The 17130-nt window shown below is 41.1% G+C and overlaps 1 protein-coding gene across 1 annotated transcript in view; it reads left to right on the forward strand.

Annotated features, from left to right (window-relative positions):
- Positions 1-351: 351 nt before the first annotated feature.
- Positions 352-17130, forward strand: part of grm5b (glutamate receptor, metabotropic 5b) — a 63604-nt gene continuing 46825 nt past the window's right edge. The window contains exons 1-4 of the mRNA XM_029445895.1: positions 352-533; positions 718-832; positions 8229-8303; positions 8772-8946. Of these exons, the coding sequence (XP_029301755.1) occupies positions 396-533; positions 718-832; positions 8229-8303; positions 8772-8946 (503 nt within the window). The 5' untranslated portion in view covers positions 352-395. The remainder of the gene's footprint in view (positions 534-717; positions 833-8228; positions 8304-8771; positions 8947-17130) is intronic.

A 17130-nucleotide genomic window follows, 5' to 3' on the forward strand; every position in this document is an offset into this window, starting at 1 on the left:
ATCATCAGTAATTACAACATTTAGACAACATTGTTATCTAAATGCCAGTTCAATTTGACTTGATTGGATTTACTCTTCCACTCTGTCGGCTCAGGTACATGAGCGCAAATGTGGCGCGGTGCGAGAGCAGTATGGCATCCAGAGGGTGGAGGCCATGATGCACACACTGGACCGCATCAACACTGACCCGCACATCCTCCCCAACATCTCTCTTGGCTGCGAGATCCGGGACTCCTGCTGGCACTCAGCTGTGGCTCTGGAGCAGAGCATCGAGTTCATACGGGATTCACTGGTCTCCTCCGATGATGCCGAGGACTGGGGTGGAGGAGGGGGAGATGGGGGAAGAGGAGGAGGAGCACCGACGATAAAGTGTTCAGACCCCTGCTGCCACTCCAATGCGGGGGAAGAAACCCATCGTGGGTTTAATTGGACCGGGGTCAAGCTCAGTGGCCATCCAGGTCCAGAACCTTCTACAGCTGTTCAACATACCACAGATTGCCTACTCTGCCACCAGTATGGACCTCAGCGATAAGGTGAGGCCACGTGTCTGTGGACAAATGTCTATGTCATTGAAGTTGTGCAGATGTAGGCCTATAAATATTAAAGTGTGTACTACTGCTACCTTTTTAATGTAACTTTAATTTGATTATTACCTAACTGGATGTTTTAGATGCTCCTGAATATTCTTGTCATTGATTTTATTTGCATTATTTTCAGAGCCTTTTTAAGTACTTTATGCGGGTGGTGCCTTCAGATGCCCAGCAGGCAAGAGCTATGGTGGACATTGTCAAGAGATACAACTGGAGCTACGTGTCTGCTATACACACCGAAGGTACAACCACCCACACGCTCTGTCTCTGACTTTTAAACTCCTCTTCCCACCTCAGACATGCACACACAGACTGTCTTTTTCCTTTGTCTTGTTCTCTCCTCCTCTCTCTGCCTCGGTCTTGCTAAAATGCGTTCTTGACTCCTCGTCGCATTAATTTACCTGAATCTTATCCAGAGTGATTTAAAATAAAAGGGGAGAGTAGTCCTTCATTGCTTTTTAAATGTCCAATTGTGAATACGTGTGTGACGCTTCACAAAAAAGGAACTTTATGATAAATTGGAGCCGAGGAGAAAAAGCAGAAAGGTTTCTTTCAAACTGACGAGAGTATTTTCACTTCACGTACAAGAAGCAAGACGAAGACAAGGGGAGAGGAATGTAATTGACAAGATCGGTTGAAGCAAAAGTGCAAGCAAAGCAAAACGTAAATTTGATAATTATTGTTGCCGGGTTGAAGTCAAGAATTTGATGAAGCAGTAATATCCAAAAACTGAAGATCAGCAGGTAATTGCTGGAGGATTGGGAAATGAATGGGGTAACATGAACAGGTTGTCTCAATGACCTCAAACTATAAAGTATCTTCTCAAAATGTATGAATAAATCCAATGACGAAGGACAAGGTAGAAACACATGGAGACCTGGAGGAGGATTGTGTGCTATAGACATAGAAAATTATTTCAACAGGAAATTAAAACTTGATTGAATCTTTGAATGATATGTCTAAGATCTAAGCATGGAGATGTACCACACAAACTCACTTCCTCCGAAGGTGCTAGTGAGTTGAGTCAGTTGGTTTACTGGTGGGAGATAGTGTGATCGTGTGACAGCTACAGGAACTGGAGGACAATGCAGTAACTGTGTTTGTGTGTGTGTGTGCATGTGTCCACTGAGAGAAACACACACACACACACACACACACACACACACACACACACACACACACACTCACACTCACACTCACACTCACACACAGACACACAGACAGAGAGAGGACTCAAGATCCTGGCCTCTGGCTTTGCCTGAGGGCATTACAACAGCATTTGAATTGAGGTCTGAAGTGTGTGTGTGTGTGTGTGTGTGTGTGTGTGTGTGTGTGTGTGTGTGTGTGTGTGTGTGTGTGTGTGTGTGTGTGTGTGTGTGTGTGTGTGATGCAGTGGATGTTTGTAAAGAAGCAAAAGTGTTGCAGCAATGCAGTAACTGTAAATGACTAATTGTCTGTTTTAATTAATATAATTAATTTGTCAGTATGATGCATATTGGTAATTTGACAAACTAAACCATAGTAGCAACATTGATTGATGTTAATTAAACCTTCTGCGGAATGAAATTATAATTTACTTACATTTTTCCAATTGAAAATGCAAAGTGCAATTTCTTTGCAGATGACATTTTTGTAAATCTGTCTGCATTGGTTAATGTGAATGATAGGTTACATACAACTCACCCTGCATATCTGTAACAATATGGTGTCAGAAATAACATTTGTCTTGTGTGACATTTATTATTGCCTTACCATGAGACCGATTTCCACATGAGTTTGTGTGCATGAGCTTGCAGGTGTACTGCCATTAATGTTAGCGGCAAGACAGGGAGCGTGTATGGGTACAGGATTTGTCCTTGTGGTTGTGTGTGCAACTGTGTGTGTTTGTCTTGTATTTTGTCTCAGACAAGCGGGTTTGACCTTGGAACTGGTCCTCAAGGTCAACTGCTGCCTTCTCAAACACAATCGGTCTCAACCACGGAGAGAGGGAGGGTGGCAGAGACAGAAGGCATGCGTGCGTGTGTGCATGTAATGCTTGGGATACATAAGAGAGAGTGTACAGGAGCTGCAGATTGAGAACGCTGCATTAACAATTTGCATCTGGAGGCAAGAGACGATCAACTGAATAATACATGTAATATCAGCACAGTAATTACATTGACGTAATGAAATAATATTATTGGAGAGGGGAATACCGTGAGTATTACTTTCATGCCCCAATATATGCATGTAATGTGTGGATTTTACAACCGCTGCTGTTCCATTAGTAATGCTATGAACTCTCTCTGGACTACTCGGGTATCATCAGTTCCTTTTGTCATTTTCATTAATCATTATTATATATATATTTCCAAGCTAAAGGGTCAAGTACCACCGAAATTAGAGATGAAACAAAAAGAAGTCAGACACGAGAGATGGATAGATAATCATAAAGCATATCAACTCAGAATTATGTTACATAGAATGGGATTGAAAATGGTATCAAAGGAATTGGAAGTTAAATTGCATAAAACATGCGTGCACATTTATATAACAACATTTGTATTACTATAATTTCCATTGAGCTGAGGTCTGTGGGACTCGTCATAAGTCAAAGGAGAAACTTCAACATAAACATTGATACCTGTGCTTGAACAGACGGAGGGGAAGTCTAACATCTAACAGTTCCTGGAATAAAGTCTTTTGTAGAGCACCTTGGGGAGACCAGCCTGTAGCTGAATGTGCTCAACTGCTTCACTCGGCGCTGTGAAGGAAAAAGGAGGTGTTGTCCATTGTCGGCATTTTTCAGCCGCTTCCATTATCGCTCGTATTTATATGCAATATAGAAGAAATGTGTGCATATTCTGTACAATGTTGATCACAGTCTGTCGTCAGTCTGATGGGTGCAATTGGGTTTCAGAGTTAATTTAGTAGAGGATGATTATCATCCTTCACTGTGTCACTCTTTCTCTGCCTCCCTCTCTCCAGTTTAATTCAATCCCACTCAATGGGGTTTATTGACATGAAATTTGTGTCACCAAAGCACGCTCCGACAAAAAATGACCAATCTCTCAATAAAGCACGTTGTCAACCTTCTCTCCACCTCTTCCTCTTCTCTCGCTCCCTTTTTGTCTTCCTCACGTTCTCTCATTTCTTTCTCCTATTTGTCTTTATTGACTCCTCCCACCTCCTTCTACGTTTTCGCTGTCTGTTTCTTTTTCCTGTCTCTCTGTCTCTCTGTCTCTCTGTCTCTCTCTCTGTCTCTCTCTCTGTCTCTCTCTCTCTGTCTCTGTCTCTCTCTCTGTCTCTCTCTCTGTCTCTGTCTCTCTGTCTCTCTGTCTCTCTCTCTGTCTCTCTCTCTCTCTGTCTCTCTCTCTCTGTCTCTCTGTCTCTCTCTCTGTCTCTCTCTGTCTCTGTCTCTCTCTCTGTCTCTCTGTCTCTCTGTCTCTCTGTCTCTCTGTCTGTCTCTCTCTCTCTGTCTCTCCGTCTCTATAGCATGACATGCCCTGTGCCTATTTAACTGCCATTGCCTTCACAGGATTGAGGAAGATGAGACGGGGGTGGTTTGTGGAGGGCAACGTAGAGAAAGGTATAATGAAGAGGAGAATGACTGAATATGCTCACTTTTTAAAAAAACTATAGTCTCTGGCAGTGTTGCCTAAGGGTGAACATTTAAAATGGGTCATGGGCCAGTTTCTAGTGGGTCCCCACATACCAAGAGCTCTTCTATGTTTGAATGCGCCTGGGTCACAGAACTACATTTACTCATATTGGCTCAGATTGCAAAACTCGTGTTTCTGGGAATCCATTTAATGGCTCTTGTTAAGATGGATAGATGGTTTGGCAACCCTCTTACTGCCCAGGCTCTATCCACAACACCTACAGGGAGTATTACATAGAGATTTCCTATTGGCACAGATGTAAGTAAGGTCATCAATGAAGGAGAAGGTCGGTAAAGTCTGCAGGTATATGAGCACATGCATGCATCAGTGCAAATAGTGTGCACTGATTGTGTGTTCATGTTCGAGTGTTTTTTGGGAACAGACATGGTGAATCTGTAGATCCAGAGTTTGCTCAGCGGAATAAAAGCATGGTGGAAGTGGAGTTGGTTATAGAACTGCTGATATGCAACCCTGTCTGTTGCCTGGAGCTGTTTCCATTGCAAAAAAAAATGAAATAACGGTAGGATTGTGTAAACGCTACACAAATGTCACGCTTCTGTGCGAGTTCGGTACGTTTTTGTTTTCATTTATTTTAAATGGAGTAGTGCAAGTGCCGAAGACGGACACAATCCTGTTGCTGGGGACTGAGGTAACATTTTACCCACTGGCAACCTTGGTTAACTATTTTCATTATAAAAAAATAAGGAACATATAAAAAACTACACTACACATGACAAGCGCTGAACGGTCTTTTTCACAAAGTCACAATAGGCTATAAAACTGAAAAGCTTCTCAAAGTGAAAATACCAAAATACATAGAATATATCAAAGAGTGTAAAAGGTAGTGAACCCTTTAGGCCTTCAGTTTTTTTGTATCTCATAATAAGACTCAATTAGTGGTTAGAACTGAGCTACTAACTGACATTAGAGCCCCACGGGATGACTTGCAGGGTTAGAAAAAAAAGAAAAAATATGGTACAAGGTTATAAATGTTATAAATGATACACTAATTGGTGATTGTGACTAAACCTTTGAGGGTTTGCTGAAAGCTGCACGCTTTTCTTTTGTGTCTAATATAATTGTACCCTGGAAATTTTGGAGTTATAGACTGTCAAACAAGTAATTTTGAAGAAAATCATTTGGGCTTTTGGAAATTGTGATGAGAAATAATCACTATTTACAGACATTTTTAGACAATAGAATTTTTAGCATATTAATCAATAATAAAAGAGAGAAATTGAGGGTGTACATCAGCCTTCAGAGTCGGATTAATCAATAATGAAAGTACTACATTAAAAGGAATTACATTTCTTTCACTAGCTTTAAGACAGAGTTCATGAGCCTGTGAACGTGTGTGTGCTGATGCATGCTGTTGTGTATTTGTGTTTACGTGTGCTTTCTATTAGCCGCGTAATCTTGTTTCACACAGTGTGAGTGTCAGTGAGTGTCTACCCCAAGGGTATTACTGTGTTTGACATTTAGCTACACATTGTTGTAGCACTCCAGATGTGATATGGGGTGGTTGGGGCATTGGTGAGGATCGAGGAGAATTTGGAGAGAACAAGAAAAGGAGAGAGCTCATGAGGAATAGGATAACGGGGCAGGAGGATGCCCTTTACTTAATAATGTTTACATTTTTACTGCACGTTGTTTTTCTCTGGGTGAAGCTGTGACTGGAGGGATTGAGGGTTGAAAAGAGGAAACAGCCAGGAAGGGAGAGCGAAGGAACATGTAATTGCATGTAATAAACCCGATAAGAGTGACACGAGGATGAGGGTGGTAATTGAGAAGGATGGAGGAAGGGTGTGAGGGAGAGGGGAGGAAAGGAAACAATGGGAGAAAAGACACAGAAGCACATGTCTCTGTATCTTAAAATGTACTGCCTGATGTGCCGAAAGTGGGGGTAGAAGAAGCAGGGAGCTAGAGAAGGAGGGGAGGAAAAGTAGGAGACTCTCCAGCTTTGCATTTGATTCAATGTTGTAATTACTTGCGATATATCAAATGAATAACACGTTGAGGAGGAGAGATGAAAGAAGAAGAGGGTAGAGAGGCATACATGTGAGGAGCACACAGTGAGTGTTTTTCATGTACTCTTTTTGTTTACCATTGACATTATAGATTTGGATATAAGGATTAAGAGAGACACATATTTGTACAGGGTACCAGTAAGGGGTAAAAGGGACAATAGCCCAAAGAGGTATAAAGAAAACCGAGAGAAGCTGTGAATGTGTGATCTCCGCGCCGGATGTCCCAGTTAGATTAAATCAGTGGGAGGTGATGAAACACAGGAAGGCACTACATGTGAGGAGGGAGTTTGAGGTAAATGTAGTTGTATGTGAGGTAGGGTATAACAATGTGTTTGACCAAATGCCTCAATATGAATATGGCGACGATATTATAGAGTTGACTATTGGGGTTTCACATGTGGATATATGTGGGTAAAGACTACAGAACAGTCTGGTAAGTTCAGAACAATACGTCACTTTACTGTAATGCCACATTTAAAACCAGGAAAAGACCAAACTCATGCTATATTACAATATCCAAAATCTAAAAAGATAACTAGTGTCATATCACAGTATCGATATATTGCCCAGTTTCTTGTTCTAAAATGTGATGCTCACATGGAGCTACACAGGAGATAATGGTTATTAGCTGTGTGTAGGTGAAAGGCCTGTGTGAGTGGATGAAAGGCATGATTTAAGGTAATACACTAGAGGGTAGGTGAACAAGGTGTATTAAAGTAAGCAGGAGATGAAAGTATCAAATGTCGAACTGAACTTAGAGCACTGGAATTGAAGTGTAAGATTTTGAGACATTGAGAGGCAGAAACGGAGTGATGAAGAGACACATGACGGGCTTACTGAGTGAGAGGGAGAGAGGGAGAGATGTCTCTCACATAAATCCCTGTTGAGACCAGAGTGAAGTAGGTTACAAGCTTTATCGATTTTGATGACTGTAACAGTATGAATGTGTGTGTGCGCGCGTGTGTGTGTCAACGTGCAGGGCAAGGACGGGCTGTACCATCTGTCTCCCATTCCTCTCACTGAGACACTAATTACAGGACTTTACACTTCGCTCCACCACACTCATCATTGGCCTAACTCCACACACACGCACACACACACATGCAACAGCGGTCAGGGATTGTGGGACGTCTTCTACTTCCTGTGCACATTTCCTCTCCCTCTTCTTCCCCTTTTCTCTTCATGCTCCCCTTTCCCGCCATGTTTTTCCCTTATCGCTATCCTTCTCTCATTCTATTTCAATCGCCTTTTCTCCTTTTGACTTCCTCTGTTCCCTCATCAATTTAAGTAGAGCGCAGATCAATGATAACTAATTAGGCTGCAGTGTATTGTTGATGACATACTGGGCATTAAGGAGGAAAAGATTAGAACATGTAACAACCTCGTTGAGTGAGAAAAGAGAGAAACGGATGTAAAAAAATAAAAAGGGGTGAGAAATAAATAATTTTGATCTTTTCTTCAATCAAAACAGAGAAGAGGAAGAGATAAAAGGGAGAGGAAGAGAAATTAAAGAGGGGAATCCTATCATATCCTTTGCCAGTGTGTACAACCATTCATTAGCATAAATTCCAGGTCACCCACTTTCTCTGGCAAAGAAACGGTTGCCACAGTTGAGAGACGCTTTCTCTGACATAAAATTGAGCTTTCATGAGTAGTGCAGTAGCAGGGAGTTACTGCAGTGGGCATGGTTTTGAAAATCTGAAGGGGATCAGGTCTCAAACTGCCATCCTTTCCACCAAAAATCATTGTCTATTAGGGAGAATTAGACGATTGGTGAACAAAAACGCCTCGTAACTTGAATCGAATCATCAATGTTCATTGTCATTCTGTACATCTTCCTATGTATATGCATGCACGTATACAGTATATGACTGTACCTCTGCTTTTCAACCCGCTGTTTGAGTCATTTTATCAAACAAAACAGAATTAATTAGATATCTCTCACCCTTAGCCTTTCTGTGTTTTTCCAGGCAACTATGGTGAAAGTGGGATGGAAGCGTTCAAAGACATGGCATCCAAGGAGGGCATCTGTATCGCCCACTCTGGTAAGACACACGGGTCACTGACAACCACAGTGAACTAAGCAACATGAATCCAAAACGCTGCAGAAATATGTAGTTGTATAAGTAAGAAACTGCACTGCATTTTAGTGGCTGTGTTTGTTAGTATTTCCACACAGCACTTGCATCTAATTATCTTTATTTACATTTTGTCAAACAAGGACACCACGGTGTCAGCAGTTAAAATGAATGTACCTGCCGTCTCCGCTTTACAGACGCCTACTAACAAGAAGACATATATTTTACAAGGAAGATCAGCCTGTTGTTTTATTACCTTGTGAAGACCCATTTCACACTGTGGGTGTCAGGTGGTTGACACTTGAGCACAATGAAATAGAGAAACTGTGCTAAACCCCCCTTCCCCAAAATAAACGCATCACTTCACAACAGAGATCCAAACATATCGCATCCGTCACAGACCATGTTTGTATTTGCCTGACATGTTTTCCCCAGGCAAAATCTGGAGCAATGCTGGAGAGCAGAGCTTTGATCGGCTGCTAGAGCGACTGAGGGGTCACCTGCCCAAGGCCAGGGTAGTGGCATGTTTCTGTGAAGGCATGACTGTCCGCAACATCCTCATGGCCATGAGACGCCAGGGACTGGTAGGAGAGTTCCTACTCATCGGCAGGTCAGTGGAGCTGCTAAATTCAATTCTACTGTATTATGTTGAGCAGTGGTGTATCGCCACACACGCATAAGAGATATGCAGTACAAGGTTTTACCAGGAAATTATTAATATAACTGAGATGTGTCAATGGGTCCTTGATTTCCTTTGTTTAATCAGTGCCTGTGAGTCTTGCTCAGTTTACGGAAATTGTATATGATCAGATCAGTAAAAATAGTAATTCAGTTTGGGGGGGGGGAATGTTGTTTTGTATCAAGTGTGATCTATGTCATATAGCCAGCTATATTCAAACTGTGTGATCCACTCGGGATTCCACACACTGGATGTTTTGGAGGGCAGATGGAGACACAAAGCTGTAGTTCTGCGCTCCTCTCTATAATAACCCTCTTATGAGAGCCATTGATGATAAAAAACACAGAGCTATTAACATTACAATAGGAGCACAGCTAGTAAATATGTACTTCAACTAATTTCAACTAAGTTCTTTTCATAATGTGCATCCAGCTGGAACTGGTAACTTCAGCCTGGTTGAGGTCTCCCACGTTAAGTTGTTCCGCTCACATCCCCAGATTGCAAGTGCATCTGCTGAGTTTGTAACATATTGTTTTTTTTATTAATTACCATTAGGCAACACATTAAGCCTAATAGCCCAATCACTTGCAATCAGTTTTGTTTCTAGTTTGTTTATTTCACAAATGTGCATTAATTTCTTTTTCTGTTAGTGGAGGAGGTCATTCATTTAGTGGAGTTGGCCTGCTTCTGCAGGAAACCGTGGTGTATACAGTAATAGGGCTTGACACTGAGCAACATTAAACCAGAACATGTGTATCTCTTGTTTTGACTCTGATTCGTGTTGAAAAAACTCTTTTTCAAAGACATTAATTTGGCATTAAGTTTGAACCTCTGTGAGTCGAAAGAGAGAAGCTTCTGCATGGTGTTCAATACCTTTAATAGACTGTTCATCCAAACTGTACAGCATGAGGCATTGTTACCCTTTTAGAAAAACACACATGAACACACATGCTGTTTTGAATTTTGGAGGCGGTTTTCACATTAAGCTTTGTTCTCACTTAGATAAATTCCTCCTACAATTCATCTGCAAATATAACCTTCCAAATGGGCTGTTTTCATCTACATCTATGAATGTGTGCGTGTATATGCATGTGTGTTTTTGAAAAGGTTTCCAATAAACAAGATGAATGATGATTTCAGCGCCGATGTCAGACAATATGCAGAAAACAAACTTGACTTGGAACCATTATCATGTATTTACCTTTTTAAATGCCACAATGTAATTGTATTCAATTGTATTCTACTCTTCCTGCAGTGATATGCGCTGTGTAACTAAATCCTAGCCAGCATCATTTTTGTTGTCATCGCCACCATGATGCTAATCATCACCACGCTCATCTTACTCATCATCATCATCTTCACCTACATCATCATCATCCTGCTGACAGTGAGGTAAAGTATTAAACAACACTGCACATGCTGTATGTTGCCATTATAGATGAAAGTGGAAGGAGAGAGAGAGAGAGAGAGAGAGAGAAAGATCATACAACAGAGATAGATGGATCAGCTACAGTTAAGTTCTAACTTTGATATTCTGTCATGGGTGGAGCACAACACAGAGGGTTCGATGGATAGTGTCAGCTCAACGTATCTCGTTTGAATGTTGGCATAACTACTGTAAATGCCTTTTTAAACCAAAAAACAGTAAGTGGAGTTGCTGAATGGTTAGCAGTAGAAATATATGGATGCTCCCCTAATGTGAATATGTTGAAGTAGATAAAAACAAACAAACATAATGTCATTCTCAGTTGGAGTTCGAAGGCTGCAGAATCCTGGGGTTTGTTTCTTAGAGGTACAGTAGCTGTAAGTCTAAGAGTTATTCAGAGCACTGTTATTAAAGGTAGTGCGATCAGGGGTAAAGGGGATCATATATCACGTTACACTCTTTAAGTGAAGCTCATTGCTGTCAGCTAAACAAAAGCAGCTGGCGTAGCACATGGCTGTCTAACTCCTCTGCAGTGACATTAGCGGCGACAACGACTGCCGGTCATATGGAATTGGACACTTCCAATTAGGAAGAAAAAAGGGGAAATAATCTTGATAAATAAATGTGAATAATAGTTTCAAAAGAAAGATGAGAAGACCACTTATGGTACAACCACATTGGCTCTGAAATTCAGCACAGAAAATTGCAGTTTATTCCATGTTGACAACAACAACCAAATAATTAGATTTTACAAACCGGTTGACAAATTAAATCAATGGATTCCGACAGTTTCCTCAAATCATGCAACACCGTCTTAATACCACAGTTTACCTCATTTCATACTTAATGGTCACACATCAAAGCGAAAAAGAATTTAAATCAATTAAAGCTCTCGCATCATTTGTCTTTCCAATGGTGTGAAGAAAATGTTTTTGTAAGGCTGAATATAGAACCTAATGGCTTGTTAAAATTTATATTTCTTTGCAGTTTATCTTGTAGTTCTCCGTCTCTGGCCAGTCTGTCTTGATTTAGTTGGTTAATTGAATATCAGCCTTCGTTAGCGTCAGTATCATAATGACTGTAGTTGTAAATTGGAGATGGTCACGGGTGGGTGCCCTGCTCACTGGAGGTCTGTGGAAGGAACTTCTGATTAGCCCAGTTGGGCAGACACCCGTTTAACAGCAGGATAATTACATTACCAAAAAAAAAGCATATAAAAGATTATTCAGTTACCTAGGGCAGATAAGTATTCATTAATGGATTACTACAACATCTCCACATTGCATCTTTACTGTTGAGATGGGCCGTGTGCTGGATGCCTCACAATAATTTAAGATGAAAGTTTTAATACTTCCTGAATCCTGTCTGTATTACTGCCTCTATCATTGCCTGCATGTGACGTGTCAGTCTTGAAATCAATCTTTTTTTCTATCGGTCAAGTCACTGATCCTAGTGTCTTTGATCATGAAACATCCTTTAACCTCTTACAGTAAACTCATTTTGAGAAACACTTTAAAATGAGGCACTGACAAAACCATCCAATTAGTCTGAATGGGTCCTCTCTGACACGGTTTTACTACCTGCTCCTGATAAGTAGTAATATTACTTTAGATATTTGCATCAGCAGCGCTCAGCTTCACTGTTTCTGGTTCTTTTAGATTTTTAATTTTTTAGAAATAATCACACACACACACACACACACACACACACACACACACACACACACACACACACACACACACACACACACACACACACACACACACACACACAAAGGCTGGATTTGGAGCCTGGGTGTATTGATTGCTTCTGTCCTATAATTCCTCATGGTGCCAGCAAGCTACAGACCCATTAATGAATAGCCTTGGCTGAGATAAATATCTAGCCACACGAGACACACAAACACCCCGCCTACACTTACACATCTAGATATACACACACACACACACACACACACACACACTCTTACGTACACAAATTGACATGCCCACATGTCATTGTTCCTTAAATCAAGTTAATAACCTCTTTTATCTGTCTTTTTAATTGAAACATCCTCTCCTTTCTCAAATTCAAATTAGATCTGACACACAAATATATCTGTTTCAGTATATGAACCACTCCCCGAAATTATGATCCTCTAAATGACACATTACAGAAAGATTGCATAGTGTGTGTGTGTGTGTGTCTGTGTGCATGTGTGTGTTTTTACACTATACCAGACAAATCTACAATCGACAGGATGTGTTTGTGGAGTTAATTTATAGAAGTGTGGCTCCTTGGGTCAGGCAGCAAGAGTTTAGGATGGTGTTTACCTTCTTGTATACACACGTACACACACAATGCACTGAGGCACTGACCCTCCTCGCAATACATTTCCATCCAGACCATGCAGGGCACACAGTGATAATAACTATGACTTATCTGACTTCACGGCAAAAACATCTCTGTATTGTATGCTCAGTCATTTCAATTTGAAATATGTTTTCCTCTGGAGCACTGGTCTGCCTGTTACCTGTTACTTTATGTTCGCTCCATCAGTACTATTTATAAATGGCATTTATAAACCGATTTCTGGGAAACATTCTCTGTGCTGTGCATGTCCTTGATTACGCTTGATAAAAAGTATCAATACAAATGATATAACTACGTAATACGTTAAAACCAATGCATTTAAGTGTGCAACCTTACAGTTCAAGCAGTGTAGTTGCATTTCCATGGCAGCCAATATGTAACCACTGCTGGATTCTCTGTGTTTTCACAAGAGCCAGATATTCAGACTGTGCTGAAAAAAACCCGGCTATACTGTTGAATGAATTGACCGAGAATAGTTTGAATCAAAAGTCAAAAAGCAGACTCTCTGTGGAGATCATCCAGCACAAGTCTGCACCCCTTCTGCCTGCTGTTGCCATGGAAATATCCCCTTCCATATTTGGAGGAAACCAGCATAGCAGCTGGGTTGATATGTGGCGCATGCGCATGTGTTTATGTGAATAGTGATGTGCATGCGTGGGTGCATCTATACGTGTGATTCTGTCAGGAAATGTATAGTATAGCAGGGCTTCCTGTGTAACAGTCATATCGAGAGTGAAAGGGGCTTATTGAAAATGCTAGTAGCCATTTCATATTTGATATTCTACAACCCCACTGCCCTCTCATCTCTCACAGCTCTCTCGTTTTGTCACATTTCTCCTGTTTCAGACTCTCCCTCATTATTAATAATCTTTTTCCTCATCAGTAAGTTCCCTTTTTATTTCATCTCAATTGTGACTATCTCATCGACTCTCAGTCTCCGTCACTGTGTCCCTCTCTGAATCCAGCTGCTTGCGTTTTGTCAGAGTGTAAGAGTGTGATGTATGTGAGCTGAGACCCTGAACTGCTCGTTTAACAGAGGTCAGACCCCTGCAGTGTCCCACTTCACACCACAGCTGTCTGTTAGGGCCGCACTTCCTCGTGGTTTAAAAATTGAGAGAATTTTTGAAAGAGAGAGGTTAAACGGCATCTTGTGGCAGAACATCTGAGATGTCTCGAAGCTGCACGTCTTTAAAATAGATTTTTAGTGGATTGTACACCTGAGTGGTAGTGAGAAGAGATCAAAGACATACTGAGGGCAGAGCAGGTGAAACAGAGCGAGGAGGGGGAAGGAAAGACGCAGGAAGGCGAGGAACGGGAAAGAAGGAAGAAGATGATTGAAGAGAGGAGAGATTAGCGTGTGTGTGTGTGTGTGTGTGTGTGTGTGTGTGTGTGTGTGTGTGTGTGTGTGTGTCAGACACGAAAAGCAAATCGCTCACAGTGTAATTTACGCATCACCGCTGGGTTTGGGATTTTATCTGCCCTTGCAAACACTCACATTTACTGTTCATGCACACACAAGTTCTATTCCAGTCTGTGATGTATTGAGTAGGGAGCTGTTTAATATTTGCTCGTATCATGTTAGTTTACCCTTGATGAAAACAAGCTGCTTTATGTCATTTCATTGGTGCAACGATGAATTCGGCTTTCTTTCTATAGCTTTGCATTTACAGGCGGCTGGTAATTAAAATATGCAGGAAAGAATGATGGATGGAGGAGATTAAGAGGTTCTTCACGTGTGTGTGAGTGATTATACATGTCAGTGTTTATGAGTTTGTGCATATTAGATATACACATGTGGGACACTGCATGCACGTGTGTGTGTGTGTGTGTGTGTGTGTGTGTGTGTATGACTGTTCCTGTTAAAGTGAGTAAGCGAGTGATCTCCCTATGGTGCGGTGTCCTCTGTAAAGGCTGTGAGATCAATAAATGGTCTGTGGCTCCATGGCTTCTCTCTGGTGGTCCACTGCGGGAGACATTTCAGCTGAACTCACACATACACACACATGCATGCACACACATTCTGCATGTTCTTAGTGGAAATGATGCTTGAACTGGGTTTGAAAATGTAACATTGGAAATCTGTGCTTATGACTCAAATCTTGTTCCTAGTTTCCCAATAGTCTGAAGAGGAGCATCTAGCTTCGGGACTGTACAAATCTGTCTTTTTGGGGAACGTTTGGATCACTAATCCACCCCACACTTACCAAAAAAAGATTTCTATTACTTGGGGGCAATGAATGAGCGTAGAATAGTGAGCCAAAGTCCCGATGTCATGTCTGGGATGGCCTACTACTTACACAATTGTCTCTTTTAAAGTCATTTTTGCAACTTCCTAGCTGGTCTCTTTACTGCCGAAAAACTTCTACACTGTTTGGTCCTCTCTGTTCGCTGTTATTACTGACATGTCTGAACTTGCCGTGATCTCTCCACTCGGGCATGGACTGACCTCGTCTGTTGAGCCGTGATGTTTAAGCCGCGATGGTTTACAGCTTATGAGAAATGGTGTTTGTCGAGGAAATATGAGATGCACAGTGGTCAGTAATATAGACATATAGAGTGAACCTCACGGACACTTTTCAAAGGCTGGGTTTTTAGTTATTTGGGTTGTTATGCATTTGGAATGAGTTTTTTTCCTACTTGTGGAACAGAATTTGGAGGGATGATGAGTTTATGTCCATTTTGTTTTGTGTCATGTGGACTGCGTGTGCAGCAGAATCTCCTCAGAGAGTTTGCACCAAGCGCTGTGCTCCTCTGAAAACGTGTAGCTGACCTCTGAAAATGTCACTGTTTGGTTGTCAGTAGGAAGTGGACAGCACAGTTAATGGTCACGATCATTTGAAGATGTGATGCATCTCGTCACTGCTTTTGTCCAAAGCGTTTTTCATGAGGGCCATGTTTAAAAAAAGAAAAGAAAATCCCATTTCTGTTGAACTTCTGACTCCAGAGCTTGTTATTCTTATTCCATATCTTTTTGTCTTTGCTTCCTGTTAGCAGAAATGTGCTCTTACTCGTAAAAAAAAAAGTGTCTTTTATTTTCAGGATGTTTACGCAAAAACTGCAAACCAAATGAACTCGTCCAAAACAGTTTTTATTTTGACTTATTTAATATTAAATAAAAACACTTGTTAGTTATTTGGCAACCATGCGCATTTCTAGTAATGTGTCAGAAAAGGGGCCATCACCTTTCATTAGATTTGATATTTTGCGTGTTTTCGTCGTTGTTATTGAGATTCTTTTGTTGTACAACATCAAGCCCGTTTTCTGTGAATTTGACAAAGGGAGGAATTCATGAGGCAAAGTTCCTTGGATCTTTTTCTTCCTTGGTGTCAAAAGTGTCAACCACATATCAAAGAACTCAGCAGGTTTGTTTCTTCACATTTTAAACCCCAATGAAACTCTACCTTGACTTTCATTTTCCGTTGTCAGTTTGGGTGAAGTCCTCTTAGACAGCCGATCAAAAGGCTGCTGAACTGAAACTATCCAATCCCAAAACATTTCTTTATTCAACTCGTAGCTTTTTCCCTCTCTTTTTCACTTTCTCTGTTTGTATCCGTCTCGATCTTTTGCCTCTCCGTCTCCTTCCGTCCTGCTGCTCCTGTCGTTTTGACACTTCTCTCTCTTCCTGCTTCTTCTTTCACTTCCAGAAAGGAATCTTAAGAAAAGCGTTGTTTTCTTTCTGGCCTCTTATGTTTAGATCGTCTGCTCAAGAGTTGAGTGGGAAGACTTGTGGCGATATGCAGGACAGCTTTACTGTTGCTAGATTAGCTTTGAGTTCAGGCATCTTTACAGTACAACAACTTCTTTGTTAATCTTTAGGCCATCAGGATGAGTAAATATTTTATACGGTTGTGCCGGGAACTAACACGACAACAGCACCTGTTATTATTTACAGTATATTTTAATCTCTAGTGAGGGACTTTGTCTATGTGAAAGTTATACTATGTATTATTTAATGACCCTCTAAGGGACATTTTGTTGCTGTTGTATAAGCTTTTGCTGTTATTGTGTACATTCCCTCTAGGTCAGTGCCTGCAGTAGGATTTTAGCTGTGAATTATTTTTAATAGGATGTTTTGGCCTCTGAAACAGCATTACATCACACAGCACCAAAAACTTGGTGAATCTAACGCTGCGTTGACCGTGTACCAGTGCTACATAGCAAATTGGGTGTCGGTTATTTTTAGCTACAGGATTTAAACTCCTCCAACACTCGGGTACAACGGGTAAAATTACAAACAACCTACCAACAACAGTTTTCTCTCTTTTTTAGCTGTTCACCTGTCTTCCCACTCATTTTCTGAACAGCTTGTGTCATGATAACAATTCTGCAAAAATATA

This window comes from Cottoperca gobio, chromosome 13 (genome assembly GCF_900634415.1).
Source record: "Cottoperca gobio chromosome 13, fCotGob3.1, whole genome shotgun sequence".
NCBI lineage: Eukaryota > Metazoa > Chordata > Actinopteri > Perciformes > Bovichtidae > Cottoperca > Cottoperca gobio.